The sequence below is a fragment of the Aulonocara stuartgranti genome, assembly GCF_965226115.1.
Source record: "Aulonocara stuartgranti genome assembly, chromosome: 11".
In the NCBI taxonomy this organism is placed as follows: Eukaryota; Metazoa; Chordata; class Actinopteri; order Cichliformes; family Cichlidae; genus Aulonocara; species Aulonocara stuartgranti.
In genome coordinates, this window is record NC_138947.1 from 12325799 (window position 1) to 12346876 (window position 21078).

The 21078-nt window shown below is 41.7% G+C and overlaps 2 protein-coding genes across 3 annotated transcripts; both read left to right on the forward strand.

Moving 5' to 3' along the window:
* The first annotated feature begins 1510 nt into the window (after positions 1-1510).
* LOC309716691 (nuclear receptor ROR-alpha A-like) lies at positions 1511-7788 on the forward strand. The gene is made up of 7 exons (XM_082550636.1): positions 1511-1598; positions 3757-3878; positions 4316-4448; positions 4550-4657; positions 4738-4848; positions 5971-6080; positions 6221-7788. Exons 1-7 carry the CDS (start codon positions 1553-1555, stop codon positions 6383-6385), a joined length of 795 nt encoding a protein of 264 aa, XP_082406762.1. The 5' UTR covers positions 1511-1552; the 3' UTR covers positions 6386-7788.
* Positions 7789-14927: 7139 nt separating this feature from the next.
* Positions 14928-20518, forward strand: ecm1b (extracellular matrix protein 1b). Of its 2 annotated transcripts, XM_082551756.1 has the most exons (11): positions 14928-15199; positions 15702-15758; positions 16195-16230; positions 16359-16397; positions 16950-16973; positions 17071-17351; positions 18052-18260; positions 18915-19197; positions 19285-19478; positions 19666-19753; positions 19906-20518. In XM_082551756.1, the coding sequence occupies exons 1-11, from the start codon at positions 15130-15132 to the stop codon at positions 20086-20088; spliced, it is 1464 nt and encodes a 487-aa protein (XP_082407882.1). In that variant the 5' UTR covers positions 14928-15129; the 3' UTR covers positions 20089-20518. The 2 variants fall into 2 exon arrangements, with proteins under 2 accessions (XP_082407882.1, XP_082407883.1); XM_082551757.1 differs by lacking the exon at positions 16950-16973.
* The last annotated feature ends 560 nt before the right edge of the window (positions 20519-21078 follow it).

The window sequence follows — 21078 nt, forward strand, 5'->3', positions numbered from 1 at the left end:
CGGATGGTCTGGATATACCAAATATAACGTCCCAGAACACTCCAGCTCACAGGTTAGTCTGCTCCAAGCATTCCCACAAAGGTCAGAGTTTTGTAGTAGTTAATACGTCATTTTTCTTAACATAATTGGTGATATAGGTTACAAGCAAGTCTGGCGCTGAACAGAAATTGTCGTGCTATGCTCCTTTGTTTATTGTGCATAAATAGTAAATTGTCCTGACACAATATTGTGTTTCGCTTCTGTTATTACCATGGTACATTGACAAAAACATACTTTTATTCACAGGATAAAACAGTTGTTTTGTATCACTAATTGCCCAGTACGATTACAGCATACAGTATTATTGTCACTGCTACATTTCTGTAATGAACCAGAAATTATTTCCACTACTAATTAATTACCGTTGAGCTCAAAGGTCCTATTAATAAACGGTTAACGAATGTGTATTTATGAAGACGATTTGTGAGACTGGTAAACTTACCTTTGTTCGTACGATGGTCTTTCGTTCTACACGGTGCATTTCAAGGTCCTGCACCCATCCGTCGGTAAACTGTACCTGGGCTTGTTGCAGTGACCTGAAGTTACTAAACTTCATGAGTGTATGCACTCACTCCAAGAACCGTATAATTATAAATATGAGCGTGGTGAAAGTTGGGCAGCACGCTAACGTCCTTTGTCCACTCTGTGTGCTCGTAAGGGTAACCCTTTCACACCTTTGATTTTTTCCTCGTATCTTTTCTTTGTCTTTTCGTCGAGTCTGTCTTTGTACGGACCGGCATTGTTCTACTTTTGTTTTGTACATTCCTTTTTTGTGTGGCAAAGAAAAAACAAGAAGGCATTGGAACCGGAGAATGAACGTTTTGTGGTGCTGCAAATGCTGGCATTTGATGCGGTACTTGAATTGTTTCGCCACGAGTTCCCGGCATGCAATGCGCGAAAACTCACGTGATTGCTAAACAAGGGGGCGGGTGCATTCGGCCTCCTCGGCTGTAATTGGTCCAGCCCAGAGTCGATCATGACCAATTGGCCAATCCAACACCTTTCATTATATATACCCTTCCTAAAAAAATAATAATAAAAAAAAAATCCATCGGCCCATAAAAATAAAAAATCGCCAGCGGCCCACCGGGCAAATGCCCGGTATGCCCGATGGCCAGTCCAGCTATGCTTACGATTCAGCACAGGAAGCGAGGGGGTGAGTAGCTCAAATGTGTTGTTAGCATGTTAGCAGCGCGATGCTACTCTGAACCGAGGAGCTATTTTCTTGATGCGAGCTTCTACTCAGGGTTTTTTCTTCCAGTTCAGAGCAGAAATGCTTTTGTTATGAAACTGGCTGTTGTTTCCCCCCCCCCCCCCCCCCACAATTTTAATTATAAGCTGGATATATTTCTACTAATGGAATTAGTTTGCTAACAACAACAGGGATGAGTCAGTGAGTCAGTTGGGCTTGTGAATCATGAATCACGAGTCAGTAAAGTGATTCTCGAGTATTGAACGATTCGTTCACGAATCGAACATCACTACTGTCTATGAGGTTAACAGTCAGATTGTAATGGCGACTGCTGGAACAGCAGACATGGGATCAGCAGCCCCGACAGGTATCTAGCTATCAAATCTCATTCCTTTCTCGTCTCAAAACTAGCGTAAAAAGCGATATCTACAGTGTTTTAAAGCATTGAAAACGATGCAACGCTGGAGCCCTGGCTGTAATTGAGCCTTCGTTAGCTAATTAGCATCGAGGTTTTCCACCAAAGAAATGAACCAATTTGTGGTTCGCTTATTTAGCTGGCTCTTTAATAAATCCTGGTCTTCTCGTGTTAAAACACAAGAAGATTTTGTGTGCAGGCCACTCTTAAATATGAGGAACAATCTACTGATTTTATAGCGTGGGGAAGTTAACGGTAACTGCTCTCACTCACGTCTTCCTCGCCTGTTACATCCCGTTTCCTCTTCCTCTGAACGTTTTGTGATGAACATGGCTAAAAAAAAAATCCGCTTTCACTTACCTAAGGGCTTCATTAAACACCTCCCAACTGTTACTGTACAGTTTAGGTGGTGTATTGTCTTTTTCTGCGTTCCTTCGTCACGCTTATCTAAGTCAATAAAGCAGCCTTAATTTATTTAAGCACCTTTGTTTAGGATCACCGATATCAGACCTATGCACTGCACATGAACTGGTTCCACTTGCTTCACAGATATAGATTGATCATGTGCTTTCAGAGACTTCTTTTTCCCCAAGATAAAGCACGCAATGGGGAAGATGCATCTCTCTAATCCAGTTAGTTGTGCATCACTCATTAGCTTCCCTGTATATGTTTGAGTTGCTCTGCTCCTGGTAACCACCCAGTCTGAATCAGTAAATAAAAATAGTTGCTTTTTAAAGCACTCCTGTGGCTCCCAGATGGCTGAAATCCAGGGACAGCACAAGCACAAGATGTAGCATTCACGCTCACAGACACTTCAGTGACAGTAACTCACTGTGGTTTCCCTAATAGCTTTTATCAGCGTCGTTTCCAAATCAGGTCAAGAAACAGTATATTTGTGGATTCTTCAGAAATGACCTTAAAGAGTGTGTCCATGGGTCATGGTATTGCCGTGCATGCTGTGGGCTGTGCGTAAACAAGGCTGGCAGGGACTTGTTTGGTACACAGAGAGGAACAGATGGTTTGCCTATTGTAGTGAGGCCTGCCGCTGATGAGCTAAAGTCATTGTTAGGGAACTGACTTAGTCTAATTACTATCCATAGTCTGATGCAAAATATATGCCATTAACTGGTTGTATATTGATTGACCTTAATAAATACAGATGGTAGTAATAATAACAATCATAGCTGAAACCGGGCCATCTGGGGTTACTACACATGCAAGTACGCATGATCCAAATTTAGTAACAGTCTGTGTTATCTACCTTAAACAAAATTGTCCATTTCTAAGTTATTTTTGGTAAACAATATTCTATTTTACATGTTGAGCACATTTAATCATGTTTGTTTTGTAAACGGTCCTGATGGTTTTCCTTTTACAATAAAAGAAAAGTAGCAGTTGCTTAACTGACTTAATTATTTAGGCCATGCTTCCTTTACTTCTGTGCACACCTACTTTAAATGAGTTCAGTGTGGCGCATGTACTTGGTTAAGCCAGTTAGCCTGACCTTGTCCTGCTCCGCAGATATCAGGACTCAGTTCTGGAGGAGAGCGTTGCAGCGAGGTATTCGCATGGGTGTGCTGTGTTTGTGACTGTGAGCAGCAACTGCATGAGTAGTGATGATATAGTGTGTTGTTTTACATAATGAGAGGGAATGTGGGCAGAGCGATGCTCATTGTTTCCCAGCAGATTGCAGTGTGTCCCTGCTAACTCAGGAGAGATGCATGGCATTCAGTGAGTCTGTGTAATTATACATAGTCTTGCATTTCTTAGGTTAAAAATGTTCATTTTCTGTGCATTGCCAGGTTTAGATTTGATGGGGGTAGAAAGACAAATTTTCAGACTCACTTGTTACTACAGATGTAAAAACTTTGTAGCCTTCAGTCTTTTTTTGTGTGTATATTGACCTATGGTACTGCAGTGGAGGAGATGTTGCCATTGGTTACAGGCTAGAGGTGATTGCAGAGTGGGCGATGTAGTAAGTTTTATACATACAGCCTGTATCCTCACTCCCTGCGAAACATAGGTGAGCAGATGAGCACAGTGAGCCAAACTAAACATGTAATTTTCTCATATTTATAGTATTCATAAGTGCGTCTTCTTCTTTTTTTAGATGAACTGTGTGCCAGCATTGTGCGTTCCCACAGAGAGACCAGTCAGTACAGAGTGGAAGAGCTCCAAGCTCTCAGGTGGAAACTCTTCAGCAGAGAGGAGATCCAAGCATACCAGAGCAAAGTATGTGCACTGTTTTCTCTTCATTTTTATTTTTAATTTTTTAATTTTGCGATTTCTCCTTCATGTGTGTGAGCTTACTCAGACAGTCTCAAAACAAAACATGTCATTTCACATGCTTTACGTCTGAGGCTAGTTTTGTTTGATGAATCAAACAGGAAACTGAGAAAACGTCTTTCATCGCTTCCCCCTCCTCTTCTTTCTTTGATCTTTTTTTTTCAGTTGATCAGAGAGAAAACAGCAGGGTAAATTGAGTGATAAAATACAGAAACTTGAGCAGCAGACTGAATTGTTGGGACACTGAGGATGAGTTTTTGTGAGACGAGTGAAATGTTTTGCCCTTTAGAGCCCATTTTAAACAATCTATGGTGAAAGAAAAGGATTAATGAGAAACAAACTGAGCTAAGCAAACTGAGCTTCTGTCTGACTCTCTTTCCCAGTCAGTAGATGAGATGTGGCAGCACTGCGCTATCCGACTTACTGATGCCGTCCAGTTCGTGGTGGAGTTTGCAAAACACATCCCGGGTTTCCGTATGCTGAGCCAGAACGACCAGATCGCCCTTTTAAAGACTGGTGATTTTCCCTTTTCTAGAAGGATGTGCTTAAAACACAATATATATAACTGAACAGGTTTGATCTTACTCTCTTCTGACCTGCCTTCCTACTCTTTTCAGGCTCCATGGAGGTGGTTCTGGTCAGAATGAGCCGGTTCTTTAACACAGAGAACAACACTGTGTTCTTTGATGGGAAGTTTGCTGGAACTGAGGTCTTCAAATCTTTGGGTGAGGATTTATCTGAAGGTGTGAAACCGTCTATCTAAACACCATAACTTATCAATGCTCAGTGGTTTCTTGTCTTGCAGCTTGTGGTGATTTAATCGCAGCAGTATTTGACTTCGCACATGGCATGTGTGCCCTAAAGCTGACTGAGCAACAGATTGCTCTCTTCAGTGCCCTGGTGCTCATCAACGCAGGTAAGCCCAGCTCGGTCTGTCTCACTCGTACTGCGTTCATTTTAAGCACATCAGGAAGGAAGCGGTCTTTTCTTTTCTCGTCCTCCATGATGGCGGCACATGGTGCGGTCTTGGGTTCGGCCTTTATGTGTTCATTTGGCGTTCTCCCTGTGCCTGTGGGGACTTTGTCTTGATACTCTGACTTCTTCTCAAAGACATGACTGTTAGGCTTAATTGGCAATGGCGTCTATGAGTTAGTGTCATAAGTACCTTGAACTGGAAATGCAGTTACAAAAATGGGTGGATGGATGTCATAGATGAATAAGCTTGACCTTACTGTCAGATGTGCATGAATAAATCTTGTAGGTTTATCATATTACTGCCCAAATATAGATGACAGATATGTTTTGTGTCTGTGTCTTATCCAGTTTGCCTCTTTTCCATTTTGTCTTGTGTAATTTTAATTCATTCTGTCCCATTAAGTTAACCTTTCTGCCCCCTAGTGGCCGTGAAGAGACATAGTTCAGTTAATAGGCCGCAGTGAATGAAGATGAACTGATGAATGAAGGAAAAGACACAGAAAAGGAAAAAACAAGAAAGACAAAGAACACTTTCCAAAAAGTGTTCTTAGGTGTTGTTGGGAAGGTGCGACAATGTTTCTGGCCTTTGAATGAAGTCCTTTCCTGTCTCGTTGTTGTTGCGTGAATTTTAAACTGAAATTAAAAGGAATCAAAGAGAATATTTTAACAATGGACATTCAGAATAAGGGCGTGATAAATATCTGGATCCTATCACCTCATCGCTTCAGTCCTTATTTTTACTGCTGTGCTTTATGGGTTCCGCTGAAGATTTTAATGTCATTATATGTCTAAAGTATAGAATTGAAACAAACTTCTGAATGTATTTGTTAAAAAACTCTTTTATGATTTCAACCCTGCTATTTTTGCCTGCCAAAATTGACTAAAGTTCACTGCTGAGAGCATCAGCCTGCTGCCAGGGACTTAACTTCCATGCAGCAAGTAATGCTGTCTAGCCTGTTCTGCAAAATGCTTTACTTTATGATTTCTGTTATGTTTTTCACCTTTAAAGGGAGCAACCTGAAAAAAACTCAATCCTTCTTTCATAAAACATCTTTGTGTTCAGATCGTCCGTGTCTGGAGGACAGGAGCAAAGTTCAAAGAGTTCAAAGAAGCGTGGAGTCGGGACTGACACACATTTTGCACCGAGACAATCAAGAAAGTTTGATTCACAAGGTAAATATCAGTCACCTGGGTGTTCAAACACTAAAAGGCTTGTATGCTCCATGTTTCATATCTGTGAGTACGCGTAAGATCGCAGGCTTTCCTCGCTGCTGTAGAAAGCTGACGGCTAAATGTGTGTGTCCTCCCTGCAGCTGTACCAGAAGATGGGGGTGTTGCGCTCGCTGTGCAGTCTGCACATGGAGAAGCTTCACTGGTTTAGTCAGCGGTACCCGCTCACAGCTCACTCTCTGTTTCCTCCGCTCTACAAGGAGCTGTTCGCATCAGAGGCAGAGCTTCTGCCGGGGACCACTCACTGATGATCTACGGGAATATGCAAAAACAGTCGCGCACCAACGTACAGAGACTCCTATTAGTTTGAGTCTCATTACTTTCTGGCAGATTCTATTTTTCTAATAATAAAAAACACACAATAATTGTAGCGTGTGTTAAGTGTTATATGACTTCCAGCAGAGCTTTTCTTTGTTAGATGATGTCAAGAAGAATTTTTTTTTTTTTTTTTTTGATAGCTTAAAATTATTTTGATGATGCCAGAGAAACATATTTTGATGTTCTTCGAGAGCACATTGTCGGTGGAGTAAGAGCTTCATTTTCTCTCAGGTTGTGCTGTTGTGATTCTGTCCAGTTGTAGCTTCTGTGTGTCACGGTGTCTTTCAGACATACAAATTCAAAAAGGCAGGCCACTGTTCATCATTAGTTCGAACTTTTAAGTGTTAGTCCACAGAAAGTCTGTCTTTCAAGCAGAAAACACCAAACTTCAGAGGGATTCAAATGTGACTTTATAAAGTTTGTATCTTCACCTTGTAGTGATTTCAAGAGGTTTCTTGCTTGACTTTGTCAAAAAATAAATAAAATTTGCGCTATATAAGTTAAAGCTAAAGCCAACCAATGTGCTTTCAACAAACTTTGCAAGACAAACAACAATATCAAGCACTAAAAGCAACCATATGCAACTACAGATGTTGGTCTAAAAACAGAAATCCACTTTGTCTTTAGCTTCCATACTCATAATAGGGTTTAAGTTTTGCAATGCTCCTTAAGGATCATGCAATGCCCTGTTGAGCCTGTGCATGCTAGCTTGCACAAATTACATCCTGTTCCTGTTTCTTTTCGGTTGTTTTTGCCCTCAGGAGTATTTAATGCAACACTGGCTTAATGCACCTGGAAGCTGAGAAAGTCAATCATCTTGTCTCTTCACATCAGCAGTTTCAGTCACACCCGCTGGCCATGAAGAGCGGAAAGTGTCATTTAGATGCTGAATACTAAATTAAAAACTTGCCTCTTTGCGTCTGTATGTCTCCAGAGAAGTTTCTCCTCCTCAGGCTGGTGTCTGTCATAGACTGACCAATAAATACTACAAGGGCAGCAGTACCACTGAAATGGTTCCCTTTAAATGAATCCTCACATGCTTTTATATTGTGTGAGCTGTTGCATTAAGTGTAGAGATAATACAAAAAGGTGCAAGCGTGTAAAGTAGAAATCTCTTCCCGTGTGTGCTAACTCTTCCTTCTTTTCCCCAGATGAACTTGTTTTGTTTTCTCTACATATCTTTGAATAGAGCGGCGGGTGAATGAGAAATGTCGAGATGTTTCTGCATTAAGTATGTCTGTATGTAATCATCTCTGTCCCTGGAACAGCTGGCATTTCCCTCAAGATAATTTGCTGTAAACCTTCTAATAAACTGCTGAAGCTGTGACACCAAGCAGATGTTTCACTTTATTTGACTGCTTGTGAAATCACCATAAATATTTATGCAAGGCTGAGACAAGGAAGAAAAATTAACCGAATTATAGGGAAATCCCTATCAAGTCAAACACCAAAGTTTATTTGTTGCAGTCAAAGCTCTATAGCGAATATACTGAAAAACATCCAAATAAGTTGTCTCCAGCAAATTTCGGTAAATTTGCAGCTGCAGCAAAACAGAGGAAATATTAGTCATTGTGGGTGACTACCAGTGGTCTGTGGAAAGGTTTTTTGAGGTTGTCACACATCGACACACGCACACAACGGTTGCTAGCCAAGTTAGAGAGGAAGCAAATTAAAAGCTTCTAAATCCGTGGGATGTAATTAACCCAGCAAACAGATTTTATGTTAAAGACAGCTCCGATCAAAGCTGCTCACATTTTCTTTAATCATCTCCTGCATGCAGGTTTGGGCAACAAAACTCTCTAAACTGCTCTTGTATGTAGTGGTCTTTGGTTTCTTTAAATATTCTGTTATGCAGAACAAAAGAATAAAAGGGTCATTTTTGCCTTTGCTTAAATACCATTTCCACTCTTCTTCCTTTTGCTTAGATGTTTGTAAGAAAACTGACTGTGTGGCTGGATTTTAGTAAGCGGAAGGAGAGTGGTTTAGTAGTTTATTACCTTAAAGGAATTTCCAGTTTCCACCAAGTTATTTCACTATTACAGATGAGTGGTACACATGACTCGAGGTCATGGGAAATAGGAATATTTGGTCCTAACTACTGTAAATCAAAACACTAGTTTACCATTAAACATAAAGGCAGCATTAATTATAGCAAAGATGCGCATGCTTACTTACTTGTCCACTCACAACTGTAACATTATAATAAAAACCTAAAAGACCCCCCCAAAAAAAATACTTACATGGAGAGGATGCTGCAACAAAGGCCGAGGGGAAAGCTGGACTATTCACACAAAGTGGGTAATGAGGGAAGTGGAAATAGCTGAGCAAATGAGATACAGGTGTAGACAGTCCCGTGGGGGGAGTAACCTGAAATAACCAAAAGGTAACTACTAAACACAGAGATGTGAACTCACACTGAAACACGATACAGAAAAAACACAAAGTCAAAGACAGAAATCCAAACACAAGAATATTACAAAAAAACCTCATAACACACAAAACTTAAAACTCAAGTATTACCAAAACAAAGGTTTAAGAGGAACAAGCAGGACACTAAAAATGTAACAAACACGAAAATCTCCACACAGGGGAATAACTAAAGAACCAAAATGGAAACTCGAACTCGAAGACTTCAAAACAGAAAACTGTCAGATAGACACCGACTCTGACGCTTATCAGCTCACGTCAGCTGGCTGTTAAATCAGAATGAATAATGATTACTTTGATTTGTGTTATTTCTTACTCAGGTTTTCTCATTTTATCTTTTCTTTCTTAAATTCTGCCATCTTGTCCTATGTTTTTATGTCATTTGATTATTTTTGTTGCGCTTTGGTCGGCAGCTGTTGTTTTAAATGTGCCACAGAAATAACTTTGACTGACTGGATGAAGTCCCACTCCCAAGTCTTGGAAAGCAGATGGGTTTTTCAAATGGTGTAAAGCATCTAAGAAATAAACATTATCAGTCTGGGTATGTCTCTGTCTTTTGCAAATGATAACATGTGAATCTGTTTTCCCTGCCTGCGGAAGGGAGACATCTAGTTGCCCAAAGAGGAGCAGATTTGGGGTCATGAGTCTACGATTAGCGAGCTTTAATGACATGTTCCAGGAAATTTGAGTTGAGTATGTGTTCAGTAGTTATCAAAACAGCACCAAGAATGTCTGCAGTAGCTATTTGACCATAATTACTCTGGAAAATGGACAAATGAGTGATTTGGTGAAAGAGAAGAGTTATTTTCCTTAATGGAAGATAAAGTTGTGGGAATTCTGAAGTTTCATATGGGTAAGCTCGAGAATTATTTTGCCAGGTATTACACTGACTTACTGGTTTAGTAGATGTGAGTGCTTATAGGTTGGTTTGAGGACTCAAAACAAAGGATTTATTAAGTCAGGAAAAGGAGCGTGAGGTGGCCACAGATCAAAAAGCAGCGGCAAGAATGCTGAGCATCTGTTCCATCTGCACCATTTGGTCCCATCTTTCACGGCCTCCCTATCCTGTTTGGATCAATGATTCTTGTTCTTGGGGGGAAGAATGTGCATTTAGTTCTATGAGTATCGGGATGATAACACATTTGTTCTTTTTATAATTTTTCCTCTATACACATCAGTTAAAGACTTGAGTGTATACTTTGTAGTTGGCATGCAGCATGTACACACTGGCTTTTTGTGGGATTAGTAGCTTCATAGTCTGCCTCACATAACTTGAGTGATAAGAACAGCAGGAAACTGTAATTTAGTCATTTGGATTATGTGTTGTGGGTGGGCTGGAGAGTCTTTTGTTCATGGGCACAGCTGCGTGAGAATGTTCTTGGAGGTGGGTGGGTGGGTGCATGGGGGCCCAGCCCTGGAGCAGGGTGCCGCCGGTGCATCGAGCCACCTGGGGGGCTCTTCAACTGGTGGGGAAGATTGTCACATCTTGCAGGAGCTTTCCTCTCCTCAGGGGCTCTCTCTGCAGGAGGGGGAGATACAGGAGAGGTGGAGGAAGATCTCAGCCTGGGTGTTTATTGTCTTATGTAGTCTGGAAGATGAGTGGATGGTGGGATGGGTGCAGTTTTCTCTGTGGTGGGGTTGGGTGGACTGTCCCGGGCTCTGTGGGGCTGGGAGGCGCTGCTGCGCTGGGCCCCGGTCTGGATGGGCCTGGGCCCCCTTTCCCTGGCGGGTCGCAGAGTATGGGTGTGCGGGGGAGCTGGCCCCAGGGAGGGGTCACTTGCCCCTCCCTTCCTTCCCTCCCCATCTCCAGCTGCCTCCCTCTTCCCGCTCCACCACAACCACCCACACATGCAGGACCTTGGAGTAGGGGTATGTCACCAGGGTGCAGAGGAGGCTACCCCCCCCCCCCCCCCAGGGCCCCTTCTGGCTGCCTCTGCCTCAATTTTATCCCACAACTTAGACATTCACATTACTCACACTCTCATTACACATACATATAGGATCTTGGGGGTGGGCACGATACACGGAATCCAAAGTACCATCAGGGTGTATACCTCACCCCTGGCGTCGTTGCCCACCTCTCAATGTTAAATACACGTAGACATTGAGGGCTAGCAGGAGGGACTATGCGCTTACCTGCTGCTCTCTGGCAGGTAGCTCCATGCCCTCCTGGGTTTTAAATGCACCTTAGAACACACATGCATCAACACTACAATGAGCGGGTGGAGGGAGGTTTGGAGTCTTCTCTCACCCCCATTCTCTGCGACCTGCTGGAGCGGGGGGGCTAGGAGGAGGAGTTGGCCGTCCGACTGCGGTATGGAGTGTGGGGCCTCCCTGCTGCTGCGGAGTTGGGGCGGTCTGCCTCCCCCCACCGCAGGGAAAAGGGTAACACCACCTGGGTCTGGGTGCAGTTCCCCCCTCCAGGGGCAAGGGTACCTAGACGTCCAGGTACACACCGGCTCACTCCTTGGCGGCCGCTTATCGGGGCGTGAGGTGGCCACAGTGAACTCATGTTCAAGAAAACAGTTTGAAATGATTTGAGTTTTGTGACATGATACGTTATCCTGCTGGAAGCAGCCATCAGAAGAGCACAGTGTGGTCATAAAAGTACGTACGAGCCCCCGGCCTCTCGGCCTGGGGCTCGGTTACTCAGGCACGGCTGGCTGCCGGCGGAGCTCACGGGCGCGTCACTGCAACTCCCCCTGGCTTCTGCTCCGCAGCTGCTGAGTGAGCCCTCATCTGGGACTCTCCTCAGCTCTTTCTGGGACAGTGGCGCGGCTGCCCCTCTGTTGGTCTTCCTTGGTCTCTTGTGTTCTGGGGGCCTCTGGATGTCTGGAGTTTTGATCACCTCCATACCTGCTTCATACCCTGGAGGACGGGGCTGTGGCCCCCCCACACCCTCTAGCAGATCATTACATGAAGGAACCTTTAAAAAAAAAAATCAAGCGCGTCCATGCTCACAGGTGTACACACGGGTGATCACACCCACAAACTACACCCTTTTTGGCTCCTACCTCAAAGCACACTGTGTTCTGTTGATCTTATGTGCTGCACAATAATGTTTAATATTTAGTATTTACTGTCATATTCCCATATATCATTGTGATGTTGTTTATTCTATTACTCTTGTTCTCTTCTGCTTGTTTTCTTTTTTCTTTCTCAGCAGGTGATCCAGGTGATTGATATATGCATTTTTTTCTTTTTTTTTCTGCTCATTCTGTTGGTTTTTGTCTTTTGCCCTTCTCCCCTGTCCCTCTTCTCAGCTGTTTCTCTTTCCCTCTTTCTTTCTCCCCTTCTTTCCCCCAGTCAAGTCTGTCCCGTATTCAGTAAGTGAAAATAAAATAAACAATAAAAGGTGAATCAAATGGACCATTACGGCAAGGCTGGGATGGTCAGTTTGGTAAAGTAAATCCGTTGGGCATCTTTCTTTGCCTTTAGACAACAATTCTGATGGCAAAAGAGCCAAACGGGACAGGCAAAAAAAAAAAGAAAAAAAAAAAAGAAAAAGAAAAGAATGTTCTTGGAGGTGAAGAAGGATAAGAGACTTTATAATACTAACAGTCCTGTGTGCATGAGGGCATTTTTCTCAGCTGAGCTCCCCTCCTAGGTCTCTTTTTTATTATTGTGAACTCTCTGATCTGCATCCAGTGTCTAAGTGCTCCAACTCAACTCCAGGAACCATGCAGAAAACAGACTAACCTGGTGTGTAGGCTTTAGTAAGAACCTCTCCACTGACACACCAGTGAAACAATGAGAGTGAGCAGTTAAGTGGTTTAGATGAGGTAACCGACTGGTACAGATGACTGCTGCAGATGACTAAAACAGAACTTTTAAGAGTCAAATAAAAAAAGGAGGGTTGTACTTTAATAAGGAACTAATTTAACTTTGAAATGATGCAGAAACAAACATAAGAAAAATGCGAAACCTTACTTAGAAAACATATCAAACACATTTTTAGTGTCGTTTAAAAAAAGACATCATAGCATGCTTGCTCGCAGGCTGCAAGACAGAACAGATGTCTGATCCAGGCTTCTGATTGGGTCCAGTGCCACCCCCAAAAGCTGGGCAGGGCGTGGGATTTTCAACAATATTATGATGTTTTTGCAGTTCTGTATATCTCATTTCCACTGACACATGACTTACCCAAAACTCCTTTTTACCAGAGAACCATTTACTGTTAGAGGCTGTCAAAGCAAAAAAAAGAAAAAGAAAATTGTTGCCTTTAATTTTCTTAAACATCCATGACAGGCTGTGATGTATCAGCGGGGCTTGTTTATTTTTCCATAACCCTGACCTCCAAGAGGAATTTCAGCTTTTTCGTACAGCTCCCGGCACTCACCAGCACCACCTTTAATACTCGTATTTGTTTGACTCGACAAAGCTGCAGCCAAAGCAGCAAAAGAAAAATACTCCTCCTGGGTAAACAACATATGTCCAATAGTCAGTATTAAAGTTTATTTGAACTGCAAAGGAGAACTGAAGGAGAATTAAACTGGCTGGAGAAGCTGTGTTCCAGTCATTCTTTCATACACTGAGGCCATGATGACCCTGGACCTAATCTCTACAGATTACAGACATAACAAGGACAGCAAGGCTTTTCATATCTCTGTCATATAAAGTTAACCATCACATCACTGCATTACCTTGATACTGAATCCTGGTGTTATTTTATGAAGTGTCTTCATATTCCAACTTCTTTGATTTGATTTCAATTTTACAACACCAAATCTAAACAGCAGCTGCCTCAACACACTTTATATTGTAAGGTAGAGATCCTACAGTAATAGATTGAAAATGTCAACTATCAAATGCCTCCCTGTGAGCAAGTACTTGGCGATAGTGGGAAGGGAAAACTTCCATTTTACAGGAAGAAATACCTGGCAGGATTCTGGCTCAGGGAGAGGCCATGATCATTTGGGGGTGAGGTGTGGGAGACGGGACAAGAATACACACTGTAACACAAAGTGAATGACAATGAAACACTCAGCAGCTGTCACGGCCTGGGGGTTCAGCTGGTCGCTGATCAGCTGTCTCCCCCTCTTTCTCTAAGCCTAAGCTTAAAAGCAGAGAAGGTGTCTTTCTCCCAAATCTAGTGGCTGGTTCAACAGAAGAGGGACCCGAAAGCTGAAATCTCTTCCTCTTGTAAATATGCTTCTAGTTGAGGAACTTTCTAAAAATGGTTGACTAAAAAGCAAACTCGCACATCTATTACAATAAAACAAAAGTTGTGATGATCAGTTTAATCATCACAGAGATAAATATTTAGTATTGTGTGTCTAGACAGGCCTCCACAAAGTCTGACAAATAACCCTGACGACTGTGTTTGCGGTGTCGATGACAGCTATGGAAACTCATTCTCATGAGGCAGGAAGTTGCCATAATCCAGAGCATAAACTCTGGATGGAATTTGTCATTTATCAGGCAATAAGCAAAACAATCACTGAGCTAGGAATGATTCGCCTATTATTAAAATAAGGATTACTCAGGCTCTGCTGCTTTGTAAAAAAAAATAATTTAAAGGATTTCTTTTCAGTCAGCCAGCTTTAATGGGAGTATTGGCATTTATGGTCTCACACTGTGGTATTTCAATGTAAACACAGTATATAGGTCAAGATAACATCAAGACCAAGTAAACATCTGATACATGATAAGGACAAGCTTCTGATCCTTAAGAAAAACAGACTGTGTTGCATTAAGTTCTCAGTAGCCTTGAGAAATAGGAAAGCATAAACATACTTTGTTTTAACACTTTCTATTTAACAAACTGTATTTTATACGTTATTTTACAAGACATATTTGTATTGCTATTCCAAGATTGCCTATGTTTTTGTTTGGTTTATTTTCGTTGAAAAGTTTTCTCTTTTCCTCTCCATGTTAAGTTTTTAAGCAGGAAAAAATGCTAAAGCTGAGCTTTTCCACATAAGGGTTCCATACATTCCCATTAAACAGCACCAGGAATTTGAACGCATCACCAATGAGTCATGTCAAAAAACTTCCTTCCCTCCCACCTTTTTTCCGCTCCCTTAAATCCCACAACAATCGTAAAAAGTTTTTGTCCTGTTGCGGGCTTTTGCTCCTCAGACAGACAGCGCAGCGGCTTGTGTTGGACCAATTAACGGGCCCGTCTGTGCGCTGCCCCGCGGAGCGTGCTTTCCTGGGCGGCCTCTGCGCACTCTGCCAGGACAGTCAGCTGCAGCTGCAGAACATAAAGCACGCATAGCACGGCACGGACACGATCAGGTCCAAAATGGGTCCGACTTGGGCGCTAATCTGTTCCACCGCTTTGCTCTTGGTTTTACTGAGCTCAGCATCCGAAGGTTGGTACACTACTTTTTTGTTGCTTCCAACTAGAAATCCACGCAGGGAATTCGTGTTTGCTTCATGGCCGATTGCCCAGCTCCATGTTTGATCGCTCCTGCTGCAGTGGGAGCGTCTATTTTGCAGTGATCTGGTGCCAGGTAGACTTTTATACAAAGCAGTCTGCTCTGAGCACTTTGATTCAAGTTCTTCATTTCAGACATGTCTCACGTGTATTTTTATAGATTACACACAGATGCACGTATAAAATAACATTTTTATTTGTTTGTTTGTTTATAAAACTTCCAAAACTTCTCTTATTTTGTCCCACTCTACCTTTTACAGTTTTTTTTTCCGATGAAGGATCTGACTTCTTCAATACTTCCATCATTTTTCGCTCTCAGTAGTAATAAACAAACAAACAATAACAAAAAAAAAAACATGCGTAGTTATGGTTATGTAACTTTGTCTCACTCTTTTTTCTCTCTGTCTCTCCTTTGTGTGCCGCCTGCAACATTATAGATGAGCGCTTCTTTGAGCAGCGCGAGGTCACCTTTGACATTCCCCAACTGATGCAAGGTGTGTGCGCGCGCATTCACATATTAGCGCAGCATCTCCACAGCTACCAATTATAACGTCACATGCTCATACTTGTATTTGGCCAGCTCTCACTTCAAGAGGAATGTTAGGACTTTGAGATGAAAGTCTTCTTTTAACCGGTTTGTTTTATGATTGCAGTGAAATGTCTTCTGTGGTTAGAAGGTTAGAAAATGTACTGATAGTCTTGTTTTTCTTCTCTCTTTTTATGGAAGTGACATTCTAAACCCCGAAAGAGCCCACCACTCTTGTTTTAAGGTTATTTGCAGCCAGGTTGAGTTAGTTGTGGCCCAGTTTGAGTACAGAACTAAAATATAATTAAAAAAAATATAAAGCTGTGTCTTTCTGTCTGTTTTAGTGTTTTACTTCATTTAAAATAATGTATATAAAAATCTGGTATTATGTTTTGTATCTTTAGAGATGCAGAAAGAGATGGACTTGAGAGATCACTTTGGTATGGGCACCGTTTATCGTCTTACCTCTAGTTATAATGTTTTGGCATAAATGCACTACATACCCCCCCCCCCCCCCCCCCCCCCCAATTAAATTAATATATTTTGTGGTTTTTTGCTGTTTTCCCAGATTCACAGCGGCCAGTGCAGCCTCAACCAAGGCAGAGAGGTGAGCAGATATTCACAGTAGTGTGCAACACCATGGAATGTCTTTAAGTAGTCTTCGGGAATACTTTTCCAGGCTTCTTAAAAGCACACTCAAAGCTTTTCTTTGTATTTTGGCTGCCTTTGGTCCATTCTCTGTTAAGAGTTTCTTCCAATTCTTTAAGGACACACCGCACACCATGCTGAGATATGTCTCCAGTTTTCAGCTAATAGCTCTTTGTGAATCAGCTTATTAATGTAAAAATACAATTTTATGCCTTTGTAACCTTTGTCATTTTTTGTAGAGCCTGTTTATACTTGAATGATTCCCAGGTCAATGATTAGTGGCATAATTTAAAATTAAAAAAAGACTGGATTGTGATAAAAAAAAAAAAAAAAAAAGGCAGCTATGGTCCTAAGAAAAACTTCAGAAGGTCTGCAATTTATTTTTCAAGTGGCTCAAAACTTTTGCACAGTACTGTACTTACCTACTCATAAGTACCACCTGGGTCAGGGAATCTTTCTTGCCTTCTCTTGTTTGATTTTTTTAAAAAAAAAATGTTATTTGTTTTCTTAGGTTTCAGACCAAGACCAAGAGGACGTATGCATCTACTTTACTTACATTTTTTTTTTAAAACTTGCTCCTTCTGTACTATGTTCTACTGCTAAAAGTGCCGACTGTGGTCTTTCCCCTGCAGGCCCACCAACTGTTGGTCCCCGTTCTTACAGCGGTCCTCTTCCGACAACTTATAACGTTCAGTTTCCTCTCGGTCGGCCAACGTCAGAGAATCTCCAAGCCATCTGTGACTATAGCGACCTTCGTCCGCGCTACCCATCATCCTACTTTCCTGACTCAGGCTACGGAGTTGACAAGTTGAGGGCCTCTGCTGTGAATAATGCAGAGGCCTGGCTGAGCACATGCTGCAAAGACAACCAGATGTGGGAGAGAGAAGTGACCCTGTGTTGCGCCACACAGGCTGTATGTTTTCACAACAGCTCTTATAGCTAATTCAGCAATACTTTTTTAGCTCTGCGTAAATATAAAGTGATGTCATGGTGACCTGTGTTTGTTGCTTGAGTTCCTCTTCTCTTACTTTTGCTGATGATTCGGGGGTTTTTTTTTCAGAATAGGGAAGTAGTGTTTTCTCTACATCCATGTAATAAAAAACACAATTTGTGCTGTTTAGGAACAATGCACTAATAATATACAGTAACATATACAGTTTTTTATTGCACTCATATTCTTTTCATTTTTGAGTCTGTAAATGTAGAAAAAGCAGCATTTTTTTCAACCACTTTATGAATTGGACCTGAACATAATTGGAGCATGAAACATTCTTCACATTGCAGAGGTGATGGTACTTGGGTTTTGTTTTTTTAAAAACAAAGTTGAAAACCTTGAGCGCTTTCAGTCGATAAGCCCGTTTAATCAGCCCAGGCAGACATAACAGGCGGACAGGCCTTGGCACGAGCATCAAAACTATGTTGAATTCCTCAGTGAGCGTTACCTTAGCAGCTTCTTGTTTGTTTTCTAATTTGTCTCTTGACAACATAACTTCAGGTGGTGAATTTATTCAATAAGTAGCAGACAAGGTGCAGACTTCATGTTATTATTGAAGAATTTCATTCACACTGTGCACCCTGACTGTCTGTGTTACTCTGTTTTGTGCTTACTCAAGTGGGAGCTGTCAGTTGAAAAGTACTGTGAGGAGGACCTTTCAATAAAGCATCCTTGGTATCACTGCTGTAAAATAAACGACAACAACAAAAGGCTCAACTGCTTCAGCAATGATGCTCCAAACCCAAACTACGGGCCGACACAGGAGCTGCCAGTGGAACCTCTTCCGTCTACCGCTGAATTCACCTTTAACCCGAACACTTGCCAGAGGTGCGTAGAAAAGCAAAAAAAATGATTATCAATATTTTTGCTCACTCGGATTAAAGAGGATAATGCATTTGTTCTCCGTCAGTCTCAATAAACAGTACCAAGGTTAAACCATAAATACTTTGCTGCCTCAGCCACTAGAGGCAGTACTTTTAAGGTACATTAAGTAATTTTTTAGATCGTTTAATAGAAAGAAAATATTGTACTCATAAATGTATATTGATTTGTGTGTAATTATGCCTTTCAACAAATTAATAATTCTTATAAACTTAGAATGAATCCATTAAAAATGCATAGCAGCAGGCACCATTTTTAATACAGTAGCTGAGATGGTTATCACTACATTGCATTTATGTTTATGTATTAATCTAACAATACACTTTACAGCAAATGATAGTACTAATGATTCTATTACTGTGGAAAGATGTTATTGTGCACTTGCTTATATTGATTTTGTTGGGCGTGCATCATCTGTCAAGTTCAAAAGTTTAATTGCAATGAAGAGAAGAGTCCTGTAGAAGAAGTAATGTCAGGTTATCATTTAAGGCAAAGAGAAAAAGTAGCTTCATATTGCAAAACACATTTCCGTTATGCTGAATTCATCCTGAGCCCGTAGGAAGCATGTCTGTGTCTGACCTTATGCCTCATGCATTGCAGGACACACGGCCCTGTTCCCATAGCCCTCATAGAAGGGAAGACCAAGAAACTATCTACTCCCCGAGCTGCTGACATCAGCTTTCCTCCTGGACGACCCACCGCAGATACCATTGAATCCGTGTGTCACAATCAGAGGCTTCGCCCCATCTACAGCATCAAGTGCCTCCCACGTTCAGGCTATGAAATGGTGGCTCTTCAGGCGAAGACCGTTAATCTTATAGAGAAGGGATTCAAAAGTTGCTGCAAAAATAAGAAGACTAAAGTCAACTGTGCTGACCAGAAGGTAAAAGAATAGCAGCTAAAAATACACATTTTTGCTTAACTGAGTAGTTTCCATGTCGTGACACTTCATTCTTGCTCTTCATTTCAGTGGCGTGAGGAACTGAACAAGTTCTGCTTGCGTGAGAACAGAGGACGGGTGAATTACCCCTGCTGTCTGAACCAAAGTGATAAATACAGCTGTTTCCAGCAGATGTCTCCAGACCCGTATTATAATGTGACTTCTGCTCATGAGGAAGTGTCGCTGAACAAGATATGTGACACTCACAAAACCATCAAGAAGAAGTAAGACACTATTTATTGCATTTTTTCTTTGATCTGATCTTCCTATAATTTATTTTTGTTTCTTTTGATGTTTTTTCCATTTTTTCTATTCATTTTGCTCTGTGAAATGTCAACACATTTGTTTAAGTATATAATCTGTGGGCAGTCTAACATGAGATGCATTTGCATCAATGTGACTGTGTTTTAGATTCCCTGTTGGGTTTCCTCTTAAGGACTTTGTGACACAATGCTGCCCCCTGCAGGAAGAAGAGAAGACCGCTTGCTCTGCGCGACTGGTAAGTCCCATTAAAAGCCATTAAAAGGGAAGTTTGTCTGCAAAAATAAGACAAATTGCAAAAAAAAAGTTTGGCCTAGCAACATTTAAAATTTGAACAGAGAGTTCTGATTTCCCGCTGCTGTTCTGCCTTTGATCTCTCCATGACATCAGCTTGAAGAAATGTCACAGAAGCTGTGCGCATCAAAGAGGGCTGTTCCCAGTACTGTCCGCCGCTGCTGCAAATCGTCCTCACAAGAGACTCCACAGTGCATCTCCAAAATTATCATGAGTGCCATCACCAAAGCAACCAACTTCTCAAGCCAGAAGAAGAGGAAAAGGTGCCCTATCTCCTAAGCTTGTATGGCCTTTCGCTGCTGACCCCACTGTCGCTGGGCTGTTCGGGATATTGGTGAGATAGCAGCAGACGTGGCATTCGGTCACTGAACAGAAACGATTCGTGCAACACTTAAATGTTTGTAAGACAAAATGAAATGTAAAATGTTGACCGAGTTTTCTAGCTTCAACTACTGCCGGCGTTCTGAGACCAAATGAGCATTTCTACCATTTATACTACACATACTTAGCATACTGTTACATGCATAGTTGCTAAAACAGACTATTGTCTAGGACACTGTACCACTATTTTTATAGGCTGCTCTTTGCATACTTGATTATTAATTTCTTAATTCTTTTGGAAATTCAAGATCTTTTTTTTCTCTTTTATATGGTTTCTAGTTAAGATCTTCTCTGAAAAAGTGATAATAAACACATTTTTAAAATCTTCCTTTCTGTCTGGTTTACTGTGTGACACTTTGGATACAAGTCCATGCTGCTTTAACCACAGACCACAAAATTCCCTTGTTACAGCAGCACAAGGTAGAAGTTGAAAGGATAAATTAGGGATGTATTGGAAAACAATAAAAAATAGAAAAAAGAAAAAAGGTTTACAACAACAACAAAAAACCGCCTGGCCAGAGGATGAAGCCTGCCCTGCCTTCTCCTTCTAAATGAAGGTAAAAAAACAAACAAAAAAACCTTCTGTCCTGTGAATAGGGGTCTTGTTCCCTAGAATAGACCCCTCCCCTCGGGAACAATTATTTTTCACAGGACGGAAGTGGGTGCTCTGGTTTCATTTGCAGTTAATCTTCTGGACAGGTTGCCAGTCCATCACAGGGTTCATGCAGAAAGGCCCCAGCTGACCAAGAGGCTCATAAACTGCTTGAAAAAAGTTTTATCTCAACAGCTCAAAAAGGTGCTCAGTAGTTTGTATGGCTGGGCACTGTCATGCACCAAGAGGATCCCAGGACTCCCTGTACCAACTGTAGGGTCTGACAGTTGGTCCAA

What these genes read in the sequence shown, in the direction of transcription:
- ecm1b (XM_082551756.1), top strand. Translation starts at nt 15,130, where the DNA reads ATGGGTCCGACTTGGGCGCTAATCTGTTCCACCGCTTTGCTCTTGGTT. An exon ending in ACTGAGCTCAGCATCCGAAG is followed by an intron (nt 15,200 to 15,701) that starts GTTGGTACACTA and finishes GCAACATTATAG; the next exon opens with ATGAGCGCTTCTTTGAGCAG. An exon ending in CATTCCCCAACTGATGCAAG is followed by an intron (nt 15,759 to 16,194) that starts GTGTGTGCGCGC and finishes TTGTATCTTTAG; the next exon opens with AGATGCAGAAAGAGATGGAC.
- LOC309716691 (XM_082550636.1), top strand. Translation starts at nt 1,553, where the DNA reads ATGGCGACTGCTGGAACAGCAGACATGGGATCAGCAGCCCCGACAG. An exon ending in TCCAAGCATACCAGAGCAAA is followed by an intron (nt 3,879 to 4,315) that starts GTATGTGCACTG and finishes TCTCTTTCCCAG; the next exon opens with TCAGTAGATGAGATGTGGCA. An exon ending in CCTGGTGCTCATCAACGCAG is followed by an intron (nt 4,849 to 5,970) that starts GTAAGCCCAGCT and finishes CTTTGTGTTCAG; the next exon opens with ATCGTCCGTGTCTGGAGGAC.